The sequence below is a fragment of the Xiphias gladius genome, chromosome 4 (assembly GCF_016859285.1).
Source record: "Xiphias gladius isolate SHS-SW01 ecotype Sanya breed wild chromosome 4, ASM1685928v1, whole genome shotgun sequence".
Lineage (NCBI taxonomy): Eukaryota > Metazoa > Chordata > Actinopteri > Istiophoriformes > Xiphiidae > Xiphias > Xiphias gladius.
In genome coordinates this window covers 728687-748947 of record NC_053403.1, presented here as the reverse complement: position 1 = coordinate 748947, position 20261 = coordinate 728687, and the positions used below count along the sequence as shown (strand labels likewise).

The 20261-nt window shown below is 49.0% G+C and overlaps 2 protein-coding genes across 6 annotated transcripts in view; one reads left to right on the top strand and one right to left on the bottom strand.

The window, feature by feature from the left end:
- Positions 1-9371: 9371 nt before the first annotated feature.
- Positions 9372-11181, top strand: id2b (inhibitor of DNA binding 2b). Of its 2 annotated transcripts, none has more exons than XM_040124582.1 (3): positions 9372-10266; positions 10710-10773; positions 10932-11181. In XM_040124582.1, the coding sequence occupies exons 1-3, from the start codon at positions 9812-9814 to the stop codon at positions 11055-11057; spliced, it is 645 nt and encodes a 214-aa protein (XP_039980516.1). In that variant the 5' UTR covers positions 9372-9811; the 3' UTR covers positions 11058-11181. The 2 variants fall into 2 exon arrangements, with proteins under 2 accessions (XP_039980516.1, XP_039980517.1); XM_040124583.1 differs by having other exon boundaries at positions 9378-10216; positions 10932-11045.
- Positions 11182-12913: 1732 nt separating this feature from the next.
- kidins220b (kinase D-interacting substrate 220b) overlaps positions 12914-20261 on the bottom strand; it is a 30269-nt gene continuing 22921 nt past the window's right edge. For 3 of the 4 annotated variants that reach the window (XM_040124507.1, XM_040124510.1, XM_040124509.1), the window contains exons 26-30: positions 19819-19848; positions 18157-18294; positions 17884-17982; positions 16746-16976; positions 12914-16204 (exon numbers count right to left, since the gene is read on the bottom strand). In XM_040124507.1, coding sequence (XP_039980441.1) covers positions 15020-16204; positions 16746-16976; positions 17884-17982; positions 18157-18294; positions 19819-19848 — 1683 coding nt within the window. In that variant the 3' untranslated portion in view covers positions 12914-15019. The remainder of the gene's footprint in view (positions 16205-16745; positions 16977-17883; positions 17983-18156; positions 18295-19818; positions 19849-20261) is intronic. The other variant, XM_040124511.1, reaches the window with a different exon arrangement.

Genomic DNA, 20261 nt, shown 5'->3' with positions numbered 1-20261 from the left:
ACCACCACCACCACCACCACCACCACCACCACCACCACCACCACCACCACCACCACCACCACCACCACCACCACCACCACCACCACCACCACCACCACCACCACCACCACCACCACCACCACCACCACCACCACCACCACCACAGTGAAAGTTTTCTTTTTTTTCTGTGTGGACTCAGGCTCTGTCACATTTGGCCGTTTCACACGCTGACGTTCCTGTTGTTAAACACTGGGCTCATTTTAAATCAATGAAAAAAACTCTGAGATGAGAAACTCAATGGACGCTGATTTCACTTTCAAGGTGGAGTTTATTTGTGATTTCAACAGTAAAAAAGTTTCTTTGAAATGAAATATTTCCTCCTGGGGATCATATGTCCTTTAAACAGTTGGTATTCGGGTGCGTGATGTGACTCTTCAGAGGTCTGGATCCGTGTAACATCTGTCCAGCTGTGTGTCGGCCTCCTCGGGGATGGTTGGTGTTGGAGGTTCATCCGCCATCAGCTGCATCCGGATCAAACAGAGGCCAGTTTATCTCCACTACCGAGACGCTGAGCTGCATTTGCTATTCACATCACCGGTTGGTCGGGGGCTGCTGGGGGTGTGTGTGTGTGTGTGTGTGTGTGTGTGTGTGTGTGTGTGTGTGTGTGTGTGTGTGTGTGTTGGGGGAGCGTTAGTGAACAAACAGCTGCAGGAGGACGACAGCAGTAGTTTGTTTAACAGCAGAAAGTTTAAAAAAAGCTGAGCAGTTTGAGTTTTTTCTCTTTTTCTGATCGTTTTAACTCAAGGACACCTTACTATCTTTTTTTCAGGAGTTTTCATTCAGATCATTTAGTCGAGTTCCATTATTTTGACTTTATTTCCCGAGGTCAAGAGATTTCAGATGTTTTTTAACATCGAATCAACTTCAGATTCACAACACAAACAACCAGTAACAAGGAGGTCAAAGGTCGGAGGTCACAGCACATGACATCCCGTGTTTTCGGTCACAAGAAAGTTTACGATAGTTCACTTCACTGCTGCGAACAAACACACGGGGAAAGTTTTGTGAGAAGATTTGAAGGATTTTAAAAATGACAACAATATGATAATGAAGAAAATCTGCTGCTCCAAAGTCACATCAGGCTGCAGCGTGTGTGTGTGTGTGTGTGTGTGTGTGTGTGTGTGTGTGTGTGTGTGTGTGTGTGTCACCCAGTGGTGGAAGAAGTATCCGGATCCTTTAGTCACGTGACCTGTACAGATGTCACTGTTGTACTATGATATATTACTCTGCTGGTGTGTTGGCTGCAGGAGGAGGACAGATGTTGGCTGCAGGAGGAGGACAGATGTTGAGTCTCGCCGTCTGACTTCAGCGGCTGCAGCTCTGTTCAGAGTTCAGACCTGACACGGTGTTAGAAAATGAAGGAGGCGACACCGGTCAAATCCCGACGGCGTTCAGGTCGAAGAGAAAGTTTGGAATCCAGCTCACGCGTCTCCTCAAACCTCAAACTTCGCAAACGTCTTTGTCGGAGTTCATTTGGTTTTACACCTGGAAAATCAGGGCATTTCCATTTCTTTTTGAAAAAGTGTGACATCTTTCAAAAGGGAGGACGTCTCTGGAAAGGCGGGACGGGACAGGGATGGAGGTTCCAGAGGTTTCAGGGAGACCACGTCAGGTCTGGACATTTCCGAGTCTCGGTACCTGAACAATCGGAGCCTCGGCTTCAAGTCGTCAGTTGGTGCCTCGCGCGTCTCGATCTTCCTGCAGTCAAAGTGTTGAGGATGCTGCTGAGGATGAGGAGGATGATGAAGAGGGGGCCGCTGGCTCCGCACCAGATGCTGGACATGACACTTCCTGGCTGGTGCAGCGAAGCCCAGCAGGGGGGACGTCTGGGTCGCTGCCTTTCATCCACTGTCCTCCCCCTCCTCCCGCTACTTGATGGACGGCGGAGTCCTGGACGCCACCGCAGACCCCCCGACCAACCGGACGCAGAGCCGCCCAGTCCTGCTGCTGCCGCTCCTCCAGCCGGGGCCGAGCATCGCCCCCGAAGACCCCGAGGACCCCTGCAGCACCGCAGCCGTCCATCTGCAACATCTGCCCCTGAACACATCACACACACACACATCTCCTCCTCTGTTAACAGCAGGTTAACACACACACACCAGGACAATAAAGACACCAGTTCAGAGTCAGACCAAGGTCAGGCTCAAGCAAAACAGTACTGGCTCCCGATTGGCTGGCAGCTGTCTGTCAAAATCGTACGTGGTGGTTTCAGAGACGGCCGCGGTCCCCAGTCAGCCGAAGACCCGTCCGTCCGTCCATCCTGTCTGTCCTCAGCAGCTGCCAGAACTCTCCCTCTTTGTTCCTGTCTCACCGCCTCCTCAGGTTGGTGGTGAGTGAGTTTCTGCTCTGTGAGCTTCACTCCTCGGTTTCTCCACCGTACAACAACCCCCTAGGAACCAGTAGACTGGACTCGACCCTTCCGGTACCTGCCGAGGTGCAGCCCTCGTTCCGGTGCCAGAGTCAGACGGTAGGTTTAGTGCCTGTTGGCCTGTGGATACTAGTCCCGGCTGCGTGCCGCTGCCGTTTGGTCGATAGTCAGACTCTTTTAGTGCCTGTTCGCTGTTTTTTATTTGGATTTGAAAACTAGAATCGTCTCGGGGTCTTTTTTTATTTTCTGCTACTGACGTGACATAACCTGCCGGAGCTTTTGTTCATTTGCCGTGTTTGCCAGAGTTCGACCGCAGTTTTAACGACTTTTCATTTCCGTTGTTTCCGGAGGCGCGGCCGGCGTGACATTTGCACAGCTGCGTCGAAACGGCGATGAGCCGCCTTCGCGCTTTGCATCTTATCGTCCTGCGCGATCGGCGCCCGGCTGCGGCTCAGCGGCTGGAAGCGGCGCTCCGATCCACCACCACACACCCGGGACATGCAAAACGGGGCCTGCAGCCGCCGCCGAGCTCCGGCTGATACGTAACATATTCAAATACAGGAGACCGCGGAGGTGTTTTACTGTTAGACGCACACAGACATTTTCATAGCAGAGGACTCACAACAGGCTTTTGTTGTCTGTTTCGCAAAGGTCGGCGACGAGCGAGCTCCTGCGGGCGTCCAGCTGCTCTGCCTGCGGATTGGCCGCGGGGGACGAGGGTTACTCATAAATACGTGACTGCTCAGTCAAAGCGCGTCTCAGCCTCCGTACTTCACCTCATCACCTGTACGGCGACTTTAAATTCACAGTGTCATCTCTGTCCTATTTCATAATAGTTTTATTAAGGGTTCACACTCTACACTCTGCCTGAATCTCTTTATCTGATCACACTCAATACTTGTTGAATATCATACTTCTGCCCTTTGTACTATACTTCATACATTATAACTGACCTCCTGGTCCTGGTCTATCACACGTCTGTCCTGGAGGACGGATCCCTGCTCCGTTGCTCTCCCTGAAGTTTCTCACGTTCTTCTCCTCCTTCAAGATTTTCTATGAAGTTTTCCATTCATGAATTGAGGATTTAGGAGCACAGAGAGTCACCTCGTGTTTATGATCCGTCCCGAGAGGTTACAAAAACAGATCTTCACAATTTGTACTTCTTACCTCGTACAGTATCGTGGACCATTCACCGAAACATTAGTTTGTCAACAGGAAATATCCTGTTTTACGTTTCAAAACTTTCCTTCCGCAAATACTGAAATAGTCCAGCGGGATGTTTTTCTGCTGTTGAAGAGAGTAACAGACTAAATATTATAGAACAGAATTCGGGGACGGATCAATAGATGAGAGACACTGCACCTGATGAACCTGATGTGGGCCAAGAAATATGAGGGTGTAGAGTTAAGATGATGATTATAACTATAAGGAGTCCCGGTCTAGACCTGCTCTACGTGAAAAGTGCCCTGAGAAAACCTCTGTTATGATTTGGTGTCACTGAGGTCAGAGTCTCACTCACGACAAAACCACATGTAAAGAGCAGCTGCTGGCTGAAAACTGCATTTGTGCAGTTTACTGCCGTGTACTCTACACATGACTACAGGAAACCATCTGACGGGACCCAGCGTGACGAGACGGGGTTCAGACGTTCACGTTCCGTCCGGACGAACCGGAATAACTCCACCGATCCTCGGACTCTTCGCCCGTCCTTGAATTCTTCCAGATACCTGCAGGACCCACGAGGGGACAATCTGATGATGAGGATCTGACGCATGCTAACGCTGAGACGGTGAATGCGGTGAACATCAGAGGAGCCTCAGAGAGTCCGCTGTTAGAAATCATCATCAGATCCAGTCGGGCCAGAGTCTGTTGCTGTCAGGCCTTGAAGGGCTCACGCTAAAAAAGCCAAGGAGTAATTACACATCCAGACCTACATGAACCACATTAACGCGTCTAGACGCCGGCTCAGTTCACCCGCTTATTACTGACACATTATACTGACTTAACAGCAACTCTCTGTCTGGAGGTCCGACAGAAACACAGTGATTCCTCCCACATCCTCCGGCTTCAGCCCTGCAGGAGTTTGACTGGAGCAGATCAGCTTCAGCCAGACTCAGATTGAAGCCTCTGGGCGGAAAAAAGGTTCTGCTTCTCCGTTTCTCCTTCTTCCGGCTCACACAGCCGGCCGCCGAAGCAAGGCCCTAACGCTGCCGGGGCTCGGGGTTCGACTCCCACCGAGACCCTCGGAGTCCCTAGAAAGAGACTGACCCTCCTGCAGGAAACCGCGGCGACGAGCAGGTCGGCAGGTTTCTGCAGAGCTGAGCTGGAAAGGAAGAAACTGGGCAGGAAGATAAAAACGTAAACACTTTCATTAAATCAGCTCCTAGAAAAAGGAAAAACAAGAGTGTGAAAATCTGATCAGATTTTCTGAGGCAGGCGGGAAGTAAAACACTCCGTGAATCTCTGTGACGGCTGCTGTTTCAGGAGAAGAGCAATAAATAAGGAACAGGTCAATGATCAGGGACAGAGGAGCGTTTTAAACCCCATCAAACTATTCCTGCTTTTACTGCATCTCCAGGACTCTATGCCTGAGTACGCTGCATACTCAAGCTTTAAATTAGCCTTTTTCTGGAGCTGTCAACCACATCACGTGGTCTTCTTCGGTGGAGCGGAGTTTTCGCAAATGTCATCACATTTCAGGCGTCCAGATTTTCTCGTTGGCGTCGGCTTGGAAATACTAAAACGATTGAAAGCTCTGGAAAAAGCTAGTAAGTGACCTTGAGACTATTTCCAAGGTCCAGAATGAACTCGAGCTCAAGGTCAAGCAGAAGCTTTTTATCCAACTGAATTAACTACACAAGAAACAAAAGGGTCAAGTGTAAAACATCAAATCGAAGGCCCCAACTCCGACACCATCCGCTCGGTTTCAGTCGCCGTCATTTGAAGCACGCACACAGCGGCGTAGAAGCCCCTCCGCCGACCGGTGTTTTGACCGTGTAACTGCTCACAGCGGCGTAGGCTCTGCATGGATCCTACGAGGACGTAAAGTCCGGGCTTAAGAAGCACAGCAGCGTCTGACCGGACTGAAGTGACCTCGGCAGCTACGTTTACACGCCGTCTAACGAGCTGCAGCTGAGCAGATAATTAGCTTCTGGCCTGTGACCCTGGCAGCTGACGTTTACCCAGCGAATGTTTGTTTGTGTCTCGTGCGACAGGCTGAGCCTCAGGACCGTGAGTCGGATGAGAAACAGACTTTAGCAGGACGCTGGCGGGGTCGTCACAGCTGCCGTGTGTCTGAGTGCGACCGTGCGCTCCGCCTGTATGCAACGTCTGGTTGGCTGAGTCCAAATACGCAGACGGATGCTCGACGGTATTCCGTCAAATGAACACAGGGGACGCCATCGTGGGACCGAAACGTCGAATCACCTTTCCCCTTTTCGGTTTCTGAGGCTGTAGCGGACAAAAACCGCGACTCTGACCACAAGACGAGCAACTGGAGTTCCCGTCCTGGGATGATGTGTGAACGCTCCCACGTTGGAACAGCAGGTGTTCCTGTTCCTCCTGCTCCGCTGATGTTACATAAATGCAGCACTGAGCTGGATTTGTGTTCTAACAAACCAAGGGTCAGAGAGATGCGGTGGTTTTCAGAGGGTTTGCAGTAATCCGGTCTGCAGGCCCACATGGACTCTGACACGGATTCTCCTGTACGTAACAGGTTTGTGTCGTGTTAGCCTATCGTTGGTTTTTTTCAGTGCAGCTAATGTTGAATGTCAGACAGGAAGAGGAATTCCAGACTGATTTGTATAATCACGCTGATAAGACCAGGATGTCCAAACCCAGGAGACAGGATCTGGACTGGGAGGAGACCAGCCTCTGAAACATGTCACGGGGTTTAGTGCAGGTCTGATCTGTAACTTCAGCCGTTCCTTCGGTTGTCATCGTCTTAGCTTCCGGTGCTGCTCCCCCTCTAGCGCCACCCTCAGGACAAGCTTTACACTTGTAGCTTCACCACTGGTCAGGCTTCAAAGGTGCTCTCAGACAGCAGGGCGTTGCTGTGGTAACAACAAACACCACAAGGACAATCAGGAAGTGCGTCACGCTGGGCAGCAAACCAAAACAGACTAATCATAAAATTAGAAACAGGAGTCGATGATGGTTAAATCTTCTTCAGCGCTTCAAGAGCAGCTGAAGCATAATTTTGTTTGACCTGCCCAGAAGTTGTATTTTACAGAGCGATATTTATTACAGCCTCTCAGGGACACTAGACTCCTCTGAAACGGGTTTGCAGATCCAAACCCGGCCATTGAGGAAAACATCTAGCCTGGTTCTCAGCAGGGCGCAGACCTCCGCCAAGGCCAGTGTCAAACAACACACACCAGACTCCAGAGAAAAAAAAATCAAATTTATAGTAAATCATCCGGATCCGTCCCATAATTTCATGGGTTCTTCCCTGATCCACGATCCATCCCTCCACCAAGTTCAGTTCACATCGTCTCAGTAGTTTTTGCATAATCCTGCTGACAAATACGCCAAGAACCGGACACCGGGGAAAACAGAAGCTCCCTGCTGAGGGTAACTAATGTTTGTAGGGTAGCACAGTAAAGGGGGACTGTTCTCAGTGTCTCCTACCAAACCGTAGGACACCGACTGGTGGAGTGTCATTCAGAAAGTACGTCCCAAAGTTCACAGACCACAGAGAAGACATCCTAAAACCGTACATCAAGACCAGAATGAAGGTAAACCTGGTTTTAAAACAAATGACCCCTTGCACATGAACTTCCTTTGTCGAAGTAAATGTCCCGTCCCGCCTGGGGCTTGCTCCTTTGCACATTTGAAGACTTCAGCCTTTTTTTCCTCAGAAGCACCAACATTTGAGGTCCTGAGATTCACCCACGGAGAACAGCGCCGCTCTCTCTGGACCGTGGTTTAATGGCTGGGTGGTCACGTTTTATTTTCTGTTTCAAAAGGTGCCGCACAAAAGGAAGAACATTATCTCTATTTTTAAATGAACACCAGGTCAGAGTGGCGCATCAGACGTGTTGAAGGAAATGTCGCGGTGTCGTCTGATTGGGCGGCGGGAGGCTGATTCATTAGAGCTGAGGAGCTCTCCAGAGGGACCTCCGCCCTCAAACACAAAGACGCTGAAGTAGCTATTGTTTCCTCCAAACACTGTTAATGATCAGCGTCCAGCTGGCGTCTCCAGGTCCGCGTTGTTGCCTGTGTTTCAGACAGATCCGGGGTCAGCAGGTCTGCTCTTACGAACTGATGCTGACCTCTAGTTCGGTTTTCCTCCTCATTCATATGAAAATCAGTGATTTAATTCAGTTCTCGAGACGAGTTGATTTACATCGAGAACAAGTGACGGTGAAAACAGGATGAGATGACCTCTGAACTCTGACCTGTACTGCGTAACAAACAAACACGTGGAGAGAGGCACCGATGGAAAAACAAATCTGAGAAAAACCTAAATTTCACTTAGTTATGGGCGTTCATGCGTCACCTCTGGTTGCTGTAGCTGCTGTAACGTTACCTCTTCCAAAGGGGGGTGACGACCCCCTGAAAGTCCTGTGACGGGAGGAAGTTTGAGCCTATTTCCTACGGGACACGAGGGATCCAGTTCCCGAGGTTCTGTACCCGGCAGCTCACGACGCGCTGCAGGACACCCGCAGAAATACCTAACGGGGGATGGGTCGTGAAAACGCCCCCCGTCTTCACGACTTTGAAGTCGTCCAACTTAACGGAGGCTGCCAGGTGTAACTTGTTCAAGGTTTACTGAACGTTCACCCAGAGTCGGCCCCTGACTAACTGACCCCGTGACGCGGAAGTCGTCGGCGTGGCTGCTTTCGTCAAAACAGACGACACAAAAGTGGAGTGTAAACTCTGCAGACAGCAGTTTTCATGTCACAGCTCAACGACCAACATGGCCCGGCATCTGAAGGCCGTAGGCCGCCTTGTGTGACAGCTCCGCCGCGTCCAGCTACGGCCCCGCCGCGCTGCTGCACGGCTGCAGACTCAGAGTCCGGTTTAGATTTGACAAATCTCGTCTTTCTGTCAGTATGATGCGTGTCATCGGGCTGTCAAAGACGGTCGATCCTGAAAATCACCACACGATGTGAAGAAACGAGCAGCACCGCCACGTCTGTCCGCCTCATGAGGTCTGGCGTGGGCCGGGGCCGCACTGCACGGCGGACAGGAGTCACGCGACGTCACTTTCAACGACTGGATATGAGGTGTAGGTCGAGCTGAAACGAGCGGGTAATTCGACGACAGCCGCGCGGCACCGACGGCAGAGAGTTGACAACCCGACTGAGACTGATCTGAGCTCCCATCGGTCTAGAAAACCCCCGATTGGAAACACTCTGGATTCTGGTCAGTAGACGGCGAAACTGTGGAAGCTGGAGATAAAGTTGTGTGAAAGCTAGGAAAGCTACAGTTAGCTTAGCATTCCCGCACCAGCAACCTGAGGCCACATCTGGAAAATATGCCCCCAGGTAGTTCTGTCCCTCGTTGTACTGGTTTGTCCCCTTGAACCTGCGAAGGAATCGCCGACCGCCATTTCGGGCCAGTTTTGACGGCGCTACGTATCAAATGACACAATGCAACGCGACGCTGCGCCACGTGGTCCGGTTGTCGGTGGCAACGGTAAGAAAGAGGCACCTGACTAGGTACCAAAAACAAGCAGCCAGGATCCCGGTTCAGAGGCTCATGAGTCGCACCTGGGCAGGTGAGCAGTGCGGTGAGTGTCACACAGAGTTCCGCTCTCTGATTGGCTGATCGTCAGCTGTCGGAGCTCAGGGTGCATTAACCTGCGGGTAACCATAGCAACAGGACCGGTGCTCCCGTGCTCGCGTATTTATTTAATTGTCTAAACTGTGACACGTGACATCAGATGACGCAGCACGTCAGCGACACCTGCGCCAATAAATGGCTGTAGACTGCACGGGCGCAGGTGTTCCTGGGATCTTGTCCCTTCCCACAATCCCGTCGTTGTCTCCGAGGTTTGGTTTCTCTGAGTTCTTCAGATTGTTGATGGTGTTGATGGTGTTTATCAGGCTCCGGAAAACTCCGCCACTTTTCGGAGGTTTCCCAGCAGCAGACAGGTGACAGGTGACCTGTCGGACTCACGCGCTCGCGGGGACCAATCGGCTCGCTTGAAAAGATGATTGACGTCCGGTAAGAGCCAATGAGCGGTCGGCTCAGACTGCAGCGCCGCTATAAGAGCGTGAGTCAATCTCTCCTCAGCCGTCTCCGGTCTCGGTCGTCTCGGTCCCTGCAGGCTAGTCGGGATTTGCTGATGTTGCCCCGCCACCTCCGGGGGTCTGTCAGCGTTCCTCCTCGGTCGGACCGGTATTTGCAGGTTTTACCCGGTGCTTCGGCTCAGGTGCTCACCGTCCGACAGCCGGCATGAGAGCCGGGAGTCCGGCGCTGTCGGCGGGCAGGAGGGGGAGGAGGACCAGCGGCGCCCCGACCCCGAGAAGCCGGGGCATCTGCGGCCATCTACCGGGCTTCTCCCGGAACAAGAGCCCGTCGGCGGCGGTGGCGGAGGACCCGCGGGTCCCGGTCGTCCTGCTGCAGGACATGAACCTGTGTTACCGGCTGCTGCGGCAGCTGGTGCCCGGTCTGCCGCCCGGACGGGCCGCCAGCAGGGTGGAGATCCTGCAGCATGTCATCGACTACATCCTGGACCTGCAGACCGAGTTAGACGCCTCCTGCCCGCCCAGAGACCCAGGAGAGCCACAGCGGGAAAAACAGCACCGACAGCGGCCAGAGAGCGGCCACAGCCCCGGCGTCAGGACCCGCACCTGCCAGGTAGGAGACAGGGTGGTGAAGCAGCTGAAGCTCATCTGCTTATTGATCAGGTATTGACAGCTGATCAGCTTTTGCGTGTCTGCTTCCGTTTAACTCGAGTTTTCTTCAGATGGATTTTCCACACTGTTGGATTTACTGATGATGAATCCACTGACTTTATAAAACACACAAACAAAAATACGCTCAAACTCCTTCACCTTCTTTTATTGAGTTTATATTTTATGTTTTGGTTTCCTGGCTTTAGCGTTGGATGAAGGAGAAGTTTTTTTTTTTTTTTGTGCCAAACTCTACCGGAACACGGTGGAAATAAAAACCTGGTTCTCCAGGGCCCCGGGGTCCTCGGCAGAGTCTGACCCTTGTACGTGCGGAGGTCTAGACCCGGTGACGGGGTCTGAGAGCAGATTATTTGTCTTTGAGCTGGGGTCGTGTCCTCTGTCACTGCGCCGGGAGGACTTAACCTTTGACCTTCTGCTTCTTCTCTCTGTCTCCGCAGTCCAGTGATTTCACCCAAAAAGATCCAGAGGTGGAGGAAGGCTGGACGCTGCTGCGCTGACACGGTGACACACACACACACACACACACACACCTTCCCTCCGATTTGATTTTATAAATATTCGATTTGATGATAGATAAAAAGGATTAGTTTCTGTCCCTTCACATTAAAAGTCTGGGGAGCTCTGCAGCCACACGGTGGTGAAACTCTTTTCTCTTACAGGTGTTTGAAAGAACCAGAGTTTCAGACTCGTCCCCTTTTTTTATTTTACCACCGTGGGATGATTTTGGTTTTCACCAGGACCTCGACGCAGCCTTTCTGCAGGTCTTATCCGAACTGGGTGACTGAGACTCTTCGGACAGATGAGCTCGCGTTTGTTTGAATCTCATCACAGAAACATCTGGCAGCTAAAATCAGAATTTTTGATTCCAGCTCTGGTTTGGATCAAGTCTGGATTAAATCGGTTAAACTCCGATGTTTAGACTCCAGATGTAAACAGGAGCTGAGGCTTTGTTGCGGACGTCAGCGCACCTTTAACTTCCTGTCTGTTGTACTTCACTTCCTGCTTGATGATCAAAATAAGACAAAAACTCAGACACATTGACACTCAGCTAGTAAATGAAACTTTATTGTGGTAGTTCATCATTTTCCAACATATTAGATCCATTAAATAATTTTTGGCTCAAAATGAATCAGATTTGAAATTTTTCCAACCTGAATTCTGCCAAAGTAAAAGTCTGGAGAAATGCTGCTGCTTTAAGTCCCCTTTTAAAATCTATAGTGTTCTTATTTATCTTTGTTGTTTTTTTTGTGGAAAAATCCTTTCTACTCCAACACATTCTGTAAAACAAAATTATCCAACCATCACACATTTTCAATAGTTCTGAAGACTTTTACATTATAAGGAAAATAGGGCACTTTTATAATTACAGGTTGAATATTTAACTTTGGCTCATTTGAACAAAAGTCTGAACTTCAACTAAAAGGTGGGAAATAATATTTATCTCTAATTTTTAAGATTTAAACTCCAGACTGAAGCATTGATCTCTCTGGCTCTTCAAAGTAAAAGTCAGAAGAAATATTGCTGCTTTTAGTTCCTCGACGTCTTCACTGTGATCTTAGTTATTATCAGGTCCTTATTGTTTCTAATGTGAAAACAGAATAACTTTTCTCCACATCTGCTGAGTGTTGCTGCTTCTGTTTTGTCGTCTTGTGAACATCCCGCAGGAAGCGCAGGTCTGTGCAGGTCAAGTATGTTTTGGTTTTTTTTGACTCATTTTCTTCAGGAGCTTTCCTGCAGATATGAATCATAGGTGACCTCAGGCTCTGACAGGAAGTCCTGGACTCTTATTCTGAAAGCTTAGAGGACCTTTATTGTGACGGGAGAAAGTGTGAGCCGGAGTGGTGCCTCTGTGTTTCCTGTTCTGAATTCAAGTTTGAACTGTAAAACACTGAAAATAGACGTAAACCTTTAACTTAGTGTCGTGAGCATCGATGATGATGATGATGATGATGATGATGATGATCATATTATTTATCTAAAGTATTTTTTTTATCTCCAGACTGAAGATTAAAAAAAAATGCTTCAGTAAATTAAAAGTTGTCGTCAGTGTTTTTACAAAGGAGAAGTTTTAGTCTCAAGAAAAGACCAAAATATCATAGTATCATACTTAAAGTACAATTATGCAGAAGGAGTCATTTCTGAATAATTGTATGTCGATGGTAACTATTGATGCATGAATGTGTTCGTCCCTCTAATGTTGCAGCTGGTGATTTTAATAAACTGCCCCTGGGAGCAACAAAGTTTTCTCTATATCATCAGAACACCTCGTCCTGTGTTTGTTATATTTTGTATTCATCTGAATCTGCAACCAAAAAGCATCAAATAAAGTATATTTCAAATGTTTACTTGAGCAAATGTACTTAGTTACTTGTCACCACTGAAAATCAGCTCCGCCTTGACGACTGCATCGACAGTAACTTCTCTATAAAACAACACTATCCCTCAACTTTCAGCACATTTAGCTGATGATACTTCTGTGCTTTTACTTTGGTAGGATTTTGAGTGCAGGACCTTTTACTTGTAATGGAGTATTTTTACACTTTTTAAATGAAGTAAACAATCTGAATACTTCTCTTAACCCGCGTTTGAAAACCAGATCAATAAAAACAAGTAACAACAAGCGTCAACGTTCAACATCCAGTTTGTTTATTTAGGTTTGAGTGCAGGACAGAAACTCGCTTCAACTCCCCTTCAGACCACGAGTCACACGATTACAGATGTTAAAGGTGATTACAGATGTTAACGTGGAGAGCACTGAGACGACCAACACACCACCTACAACACTGAAAAACAGTAAAGCAGCTTGAACATCAACATGCAGCTTCGTGCAGCTTCGTGCAGCGTGAGCTCACAGACAACACACTCAGATCTGATACCGAGCTCCGACGCGTCTCTGCCTCCTCCTCAGTTAGCGGCTGGTTTCTGGTCCGGCATCGGCCCGGGTTTAGTTGTGGAGACAATTGGACCCACAGGATGAACTTTGTTCCTTTTACGCTTTAATTCACTTTCAGTTTGACACTGATTTGAAAACCTTCCACCAGAGTTTTCATTTAAAATCATCATTTTCAAGACACAGAACCAGAACGTTTCAGTGTCGACGCTAAAATTCCTGGAGTTCACTGACAAATTTAAGAAAAATGACACCATTTCCCAAAAGGCTGGAAGAACAAACATTGAATTTGAAAATGAGTTAACGGGACAAATCAGTGATGTGAAGCCGCTGCTGGCTTCCATCAACAGACAGAGTCAGCTAGGGCTGAACCGAATGATTATTTTCTTTCAGCCGTTTATCTTCCGTTTGTTTCCTTAAATGATCAATTAATCATCGGAAAACTGTGATAACTCATCATCACGTCAAGTCCCACAGTCCAAGACCCAAAAATATTCAGTTTCCTGTGGTGAGGAACCAAGAACAGCAGTGAACTCTCACCTTTGAGCAGCTGGAACCTGCTCGTTTTTGCTATTTTTGCTTGAAAAACAATCAATGGCCAAAAGAGTTGCTGCTGAATTTTCGTTCGCCTGATCGTTGCAGCTCCAGTCGACGCGGTTCTCAGTATCAGCTCTGACTCGACCACAAAACTCCACCACGGTGAAACACGAACACTAGTTTGTTCATTTGCTCGGGATTTAAATACGACAGGAAGCTGGAAACAACTTCCTGTCTCTACAAATAAAAACACTAAACCCATCGAGTTACAACTGATCCCTGACACATTAACGGAGCTTCTCACACACTGAACTTATCTGGAGTCAGTCTGAAAAGAGTTCAGTTTCCCGTCATTAATTTTCCTTTTTAATTCTCTTTCAAATCTTTTCTCTTCACAGCCGAAATTGGTTGTTTTGGTCTTTTTCAGTCTTTAAAAACATAGATTTTTCAAATTAAACCCATCACCGCGGCTTTCTGCAGTTAAAAGGAAGAAACTACCGACAACTCAGTTTTCAGTGTGTGTGAATCTCCAGCAGCAGCAGCAGCACATGGTTCGGCTTCACTGCGTCTCCTCTGATCACGACAAACATCTGGCTACGAGTCCAAGCACCAGCACCGGCAGACGTTCTTGGGTGAAAGTCCAACGACGTTTCACATTTTTGAAGATCTAACATGTTCACGGTGCCTGCTCAGAGAGGCCTCCGGGAGGTGTCGTGGACCCCCCCAGGTCAGTGCACCTTCAGCTCCGGTGCTTGCGAGTCTAATTAAAACCAGAGGTTCGTTAGGGACGGTAACGTTTTGTAAATGTTTGCATCTTCACCTCTGCTTCGTGTCTGATGCTTGGACCCTGCTTTCTTAGTAGGGACAGTAATAAATAACAATAATGGTAATAAATATTGTAAACATCTGCAGGCAACGAACAACTATGTGAGAAATGAGTCATGATACAAGAGGAAGGTCACAACAACAACAACAACAACAACAGGTCAGGTTCGTCTACTGCCTACGGCTGAGCATGCATCTAACACCACCGAGTTACTGACGGATCGTCACACTACAGACTAACACTACCAGTCCACCAGCAGCCGCCCTTCACCTCTCACAGCTTTTTGAGTCTCAGTCCTGTTATCCACGGTCAAACTTTAAATTTTAGCCAGACCGACGCAGACGTCTGTCTCCGTGACCCGTCGAACGTCTTACCGACCAATTTTCAAACTTCGGAAGGACTGTTTTCACTCTTCACTGGAAGCCTCCGATCGGATCGCAAGGTAGAAGGGCGGCCGCTGCCGGACCCTCAGCGCTCTCCTCATCTCTACGAGGTCACAGGATGCTCTCGCGCTCCTCGCCGAAGCTGACGGTGTCGGAGGACACGGTGCAGATCTCCGGTGGGTCTCCAGGTTTCAGGCCCCTCTTCAGGTGAACCACCCGGACGTTCTCGTTGTTCGGCCCCGGCCTGGTGGTGGTGGTCCCGGCGTTGCCGGTGGTCCCGGAGCTCGGGGAGATGATGACGGAGGACGAGGAGCTGGGGTTGGAGGAGGTGGAGCCCTCTGCAGGCTGGTGGGGGCGGTTGCCCTGCTGGGCGTTGGTGTTGTTGTTGAGCGTCACGTTGCTCGGCGTGCGGTTCAGGTTGTAGGTCTTGGACGAGGGCCAGCTCTCCTCGGGGCTGCTGGCCAGCAGGCTGCACTGGTCCTCGGAGCAGATGGACATGCGGGCGACGGCCGGGTCCTGGAGGCCGCTCAGGCTGCTGGGGAGGCCTCGCTTCCTGGCCAAGCTCTCCTCGTCCAGCTCGATCAGGTTGGCCCTCTCCAGCTGCGACAGGTCCGCCTCCTCGTCCTGCAGCGAGTGGTTGGGCGAACTCTCGTTGGAGCGCACGCCGGAGTCGGACGAGTCCTTCTTGTCCAGCATGGCGTCCGACAGGTAGTCCTTCCCCTTCAGCGCCAGCGAGCCAGCGGGCAGTTTGGTGTCGCCCACCTTCTTGCCGTCTTTCAGCAGGGGGGCGTTGTCTGACTCCTCTGACTCTTCATCGTCGCTGGTCAGCTTCTGGTAGCGCAGCCCTCCACCGGTCTTCAGCTTCAGGTCGGCGGCGCCCTGGAACAGCCCGCCCCTTTCGGCCGAGGTTTTGCGGGTCAGCAGGGACTTGGAGGATCCGTGCTCGCCCTTCTCGTCCTCCTCTGTGATGGGGTCGAGGGCGTCGCCGTTGGAAGCGAAGTCGGCGCTGTCCGCTGCCGTCTTGCTGCCGCTCCTCTTGATGAAGGGTTTGCGTCCATCCTGCTCAGCGCCGTCCTTGCTCTTGTCCTCAGACGATGATGTCATGAACTGCCCCGGCTGCGGTTGGACGGGCTTCTCTCCGCCACCGCCGCCCATCTCCAGCTGGGCCATCTGAGCGATGTACTCCTGGTAGGCGTTGCGGTACTCGGCCTGCTGCTTGTCCGTCAGCTTGGCGATGTCGTTGGACGACTCCTGGGAGTTCAGGCTGGTCATGCTGGCGGTTCGATGAGCTCCACCCTGAGGACAGACAGAGGCCAGACCAAGAGTTTTCTGTTATCTCGGAGTCTTTAACTCAAAACCCTCAACAGTAAGAGCTCTTCGCCTGACTGTAACCCAACAGGTAACAACAGGAACACGCCGATTTTCATTTCCAACAAAGACGCGATTTAATATCAGTGCATTTCATTAAATATCACTCGACCGACTCTTGTGATACAAAACTAACTATTGTCTGAGATTTTGGGTTTCCTCCGGTGGTATCTCTGCAGTCAGGTAGTTTTGGTTTTATGTGTCCAGGTCTTCAGATGCCTGCCTCATCGCGGTAAAACATGACAAACACTTTAAGATGTTCAACAGGAACATCTCGTTCAGACACAGCTCTGGTGAAAAACTGTCTGATACTGTGGCGGAGTCAGGAATGGACTCGTGGGTCGGACCAAAACCATCCTCGCACTCACCGTCAATTGGATCTCAACTACGCACCTGTTAAGTTCCACTGCAGTAAAGGTCAGGGGTCGTCCTTGCTGTGAGTGTGTTGGTGTACTTATCATCATCTTACCATCCACTGCATGTTCCCGTGTCGCGTTGGCTCGTCCAGCCCCACGGTGCTCAGCTCCTCGAAGCTCAGGTTGAAGCTGTACATGGGCGAAGCGTCCGCGTTGGCGGCGCCGGCGTGAGGCGGAGCCACAGCTCGTCTCCCTGCTTCGGTGTGACCACCAACGATGCTGCCTTGCTCGCTGGCTGCTTCCTCGTGCAGCACCTGACTCTCAATGTGACGCATGTCCAGAACCTGCGGCAGGAGACGGGAAATGTTCACAGCCTGTTACAAAAGAGAGGTCTAAAGAAAAACCTCTGAAACCGGGGCTGTGGACTAACTCAGTCCATTCACTTACTATTTTGAGGGACTTGTACTGTACTTGAGTGTTTCAGTTTTCAGCGACTTTCCTCTTTTACTCCACATTTCAGAGGGAAATTCTTTTCCTTTTACTGCTCAACGTGAAGATTCTGATTCTGATTATTACTAAATATATTTAACAAATAAATTATGATGTACTGCTGTAGATGGATTAAAATCAGCTCCACCTTTAAAGTGATGAACACGTCGATGCATCGATAACACAGTTTCCATTCTGCATAACAAGTTCTTTTACTTTTGGCACTTTAGGTATATTTTGACGTGGACACTTGAATTTGAATGTAGGACTTTTACTTGTTATAGTAACAGTAGTATCGCTAGGTCTCAGTACTTCTTCCGCCACCGTCTGAAACACCACATATTTAGAAACGTTTGGATTTTCTCGCTTTACAATTTACAACAAACAAAAACTCTTTTTTCTAAGGGGATTTTAGGAGTGAATGGAATCAGGAACTATGAATATTTTCTTTGTTTTTGCTTGTTCTAATATTCTGTCTCAGTCATTATAAACGGCTGCAGGCGCTGCTGTAGTTTAGCTTTAGCTTTACGTAACCGATCACACGGCCAGACAGGACTTGAGACGACGCCTTTGAGGAGAACCGTGTGCTTTGTGTCTGCCAGTATGGCGGCTGTCGGAGATTGCCATGTCCACCGCAGAGCCTCAAAATGCAGATGACATTTTATTACACTTATCGAACCCCTGCGCGTCTGTTCTGTCCCGGTACCAGTTCGTGGGATCGCTTGTGAGAACCGTGTTTGTGTTTCCGGCGTGTGGACTCACCGTGGCCCTGAAGAGCTGCCAGTCTCCAAAGTTCATGCTCATCTCCTTCTTCAGCTCATCGATGTTACACTGAGACAGAACTCTGCCGTTAACGTTTGCCTGAAAGCAAGACGCAGAAAATCTAAATGAATTCCACACAAAGGCAGTCATTTAGTCTCCCGTTCGACCCGCGTAGAGCCGCTGTGAAACGCGCTCTGCTTCACGCAGTCCGAACGTGAGAAAGCGCCGGGTGTTACGGCACATCTGGCTGCCGGCTCAGCTCGTGTCACTGACCTTCCTGACGGTGGCGGTGTACTGTCCCATCATGCTCTGGTCGATGCCTTCAATCTGCCGCACGCGCTCGCAAACAGCCTCCGTCGTCATGGAGCTGAGGAGCATGGCCGGAGCGCCCGACACGATGGAGGCCGAGCCCTGAACACAAACACCCACAGGTGTGATCACACTGAACTAGCAGGACTGATCCGGTGTCTCTATGAAGACGTTAGTGATGAGTTTCTGCTCTACAGTGAGTCTACAGCAGAGAGACGGACACAGTCCACAAATACACTGGAATTCAAGTCAATGGAGAATTTGTGATCCTGCAAAACATATTCCCCAAAATTAAAGATTCAAAAACCCCCAAACTGAGCTGTGATGTGTGTAGAAGCAGGAAATCTGTGTTCTGACGTTAAACTGCAGAAATGTCAACAATAACAAGATTTTCATTCTCCCAACAAGTCTTCAAATACAGAGAAATATATCAGAGAAAATAATGTGATAAACGTTTGACTCCCGTCAACTTAATCATTTATTTTTATGCTGAAGTTATTTCCTGTCTTTGCCGTCTCGTATCTCGTGGCTTCGTGAGGTAACAGCCTTAATACAGACAACATCTGGGTATGAAAGCTGTCTGTCACATCCAATATGAAAAACTGACATTTACCATAATTGGTATTAAAGTGTGGTCGGATTCTTGAGCTTCTTTACTGATTGTTTGATCAGACGTTTCCTGATCTTAATCAACTTTCTAACTTTAGACTCTTTTTATTCAGAAAAAAAGTTCGTTATTGCGCAGTTTGCCATATTTTGCATAACGAAGAACAACATGTTTAAGACAAGTCTATATTCCAACGACAAAGGTATCAGACTGGCACTAAGGCTGAAATGATCAGTCAGCCGCCAGAAAATGAATCGAGTTCTTTCGGTCGTTATTTCAGTTCAGATTTAATGCTTTTCTTTGACATTTACTGTGGTGTATCACAGTCAAATGTCAAAGTAGAAGTGTTATATCAGAGTAAACTGTGAGTTTCAGGCAGTTTTCATTAGTTTCAAGCATTTTACAGACAAAACAGTTCATCGACCGATTGAGAAAATAGTCAGCAGATTAATCGATAATAATATGTAACTGTTAGTTGTGGCTCTGATCGTCACCTGTACGGAAGAACTTTAAATAATATCCGGGCCTGAGCGAAAACAGTGAAAAACAACATCGGTCACGTTTCTCTCGGGATTTAAAAACACAGTGATGTGAACTTTCACTAACTCGCATCTAAGGGTCATCGTTCTTTACACTCTAAACAGAGCTGCTACGATGGACGTTTGTCACAGTGCAGAGGAGGGGGACAACGATGTGGGACGCCTGTCTTGTGTGTGTGTGTGTGTGTGTGTGTGGGGGGGAGCTCAGGGGGGTCAAAGGTTTCAAAACCAACAAGCCAACAAGTCGTCACTCTGAGCAGATCAAACAGCTGACGTACCGAAGCTACAGGCTAGTCCGGGCAAGGTGCATGCTGGGAGATGTAGTAAGCAGAGCACTTCTGAGGGAGTTAGCTGAAAGGAGGACGGCAGCAAGAGCAGTGAGGGAAGGAGGGAAGGAAGGAAGGAAGGAAGGAAGGAAGGAAGGCAGGAAGGACGGAAGGAAGGGGGGTTATAGTAGGGAGAGGTCAAAGAGTTCAATACCTGCTTCCTTTTCAGGGATGAAACTTTATACTGCAGACAGACAGACAGACAGACGAGGAATGAAACACAGGTGGACAGAAAACACCAGGAAAACACAGATGACCAACGCGCGGGGCCCAGTGTGGAAATGATCAGCGGCGGTGGAAAGTAACAAACGTTACGTACATTTCCTCAAGTGTTGTACTTGAGTACAGAGCAGCTTGTACTTAATTCAGTATTTTCTTTTTATGCTACTTTATACTTCACTACCTTTCAGAGGGATATAAAATAAAAGAGCAAGAAAAGCAGAAGTTACTTGGAGACAATGAATTTTGCCCATTTATTCCAAAAAAAGAAAAAATAGATGAACTGCTGGAAATGACAATTAATAAATACACTCAAAATCAAACCTTTGTCAACGTGTCTTACGATTAAGACTTAAAAGACAACATTTTGACTTTGAT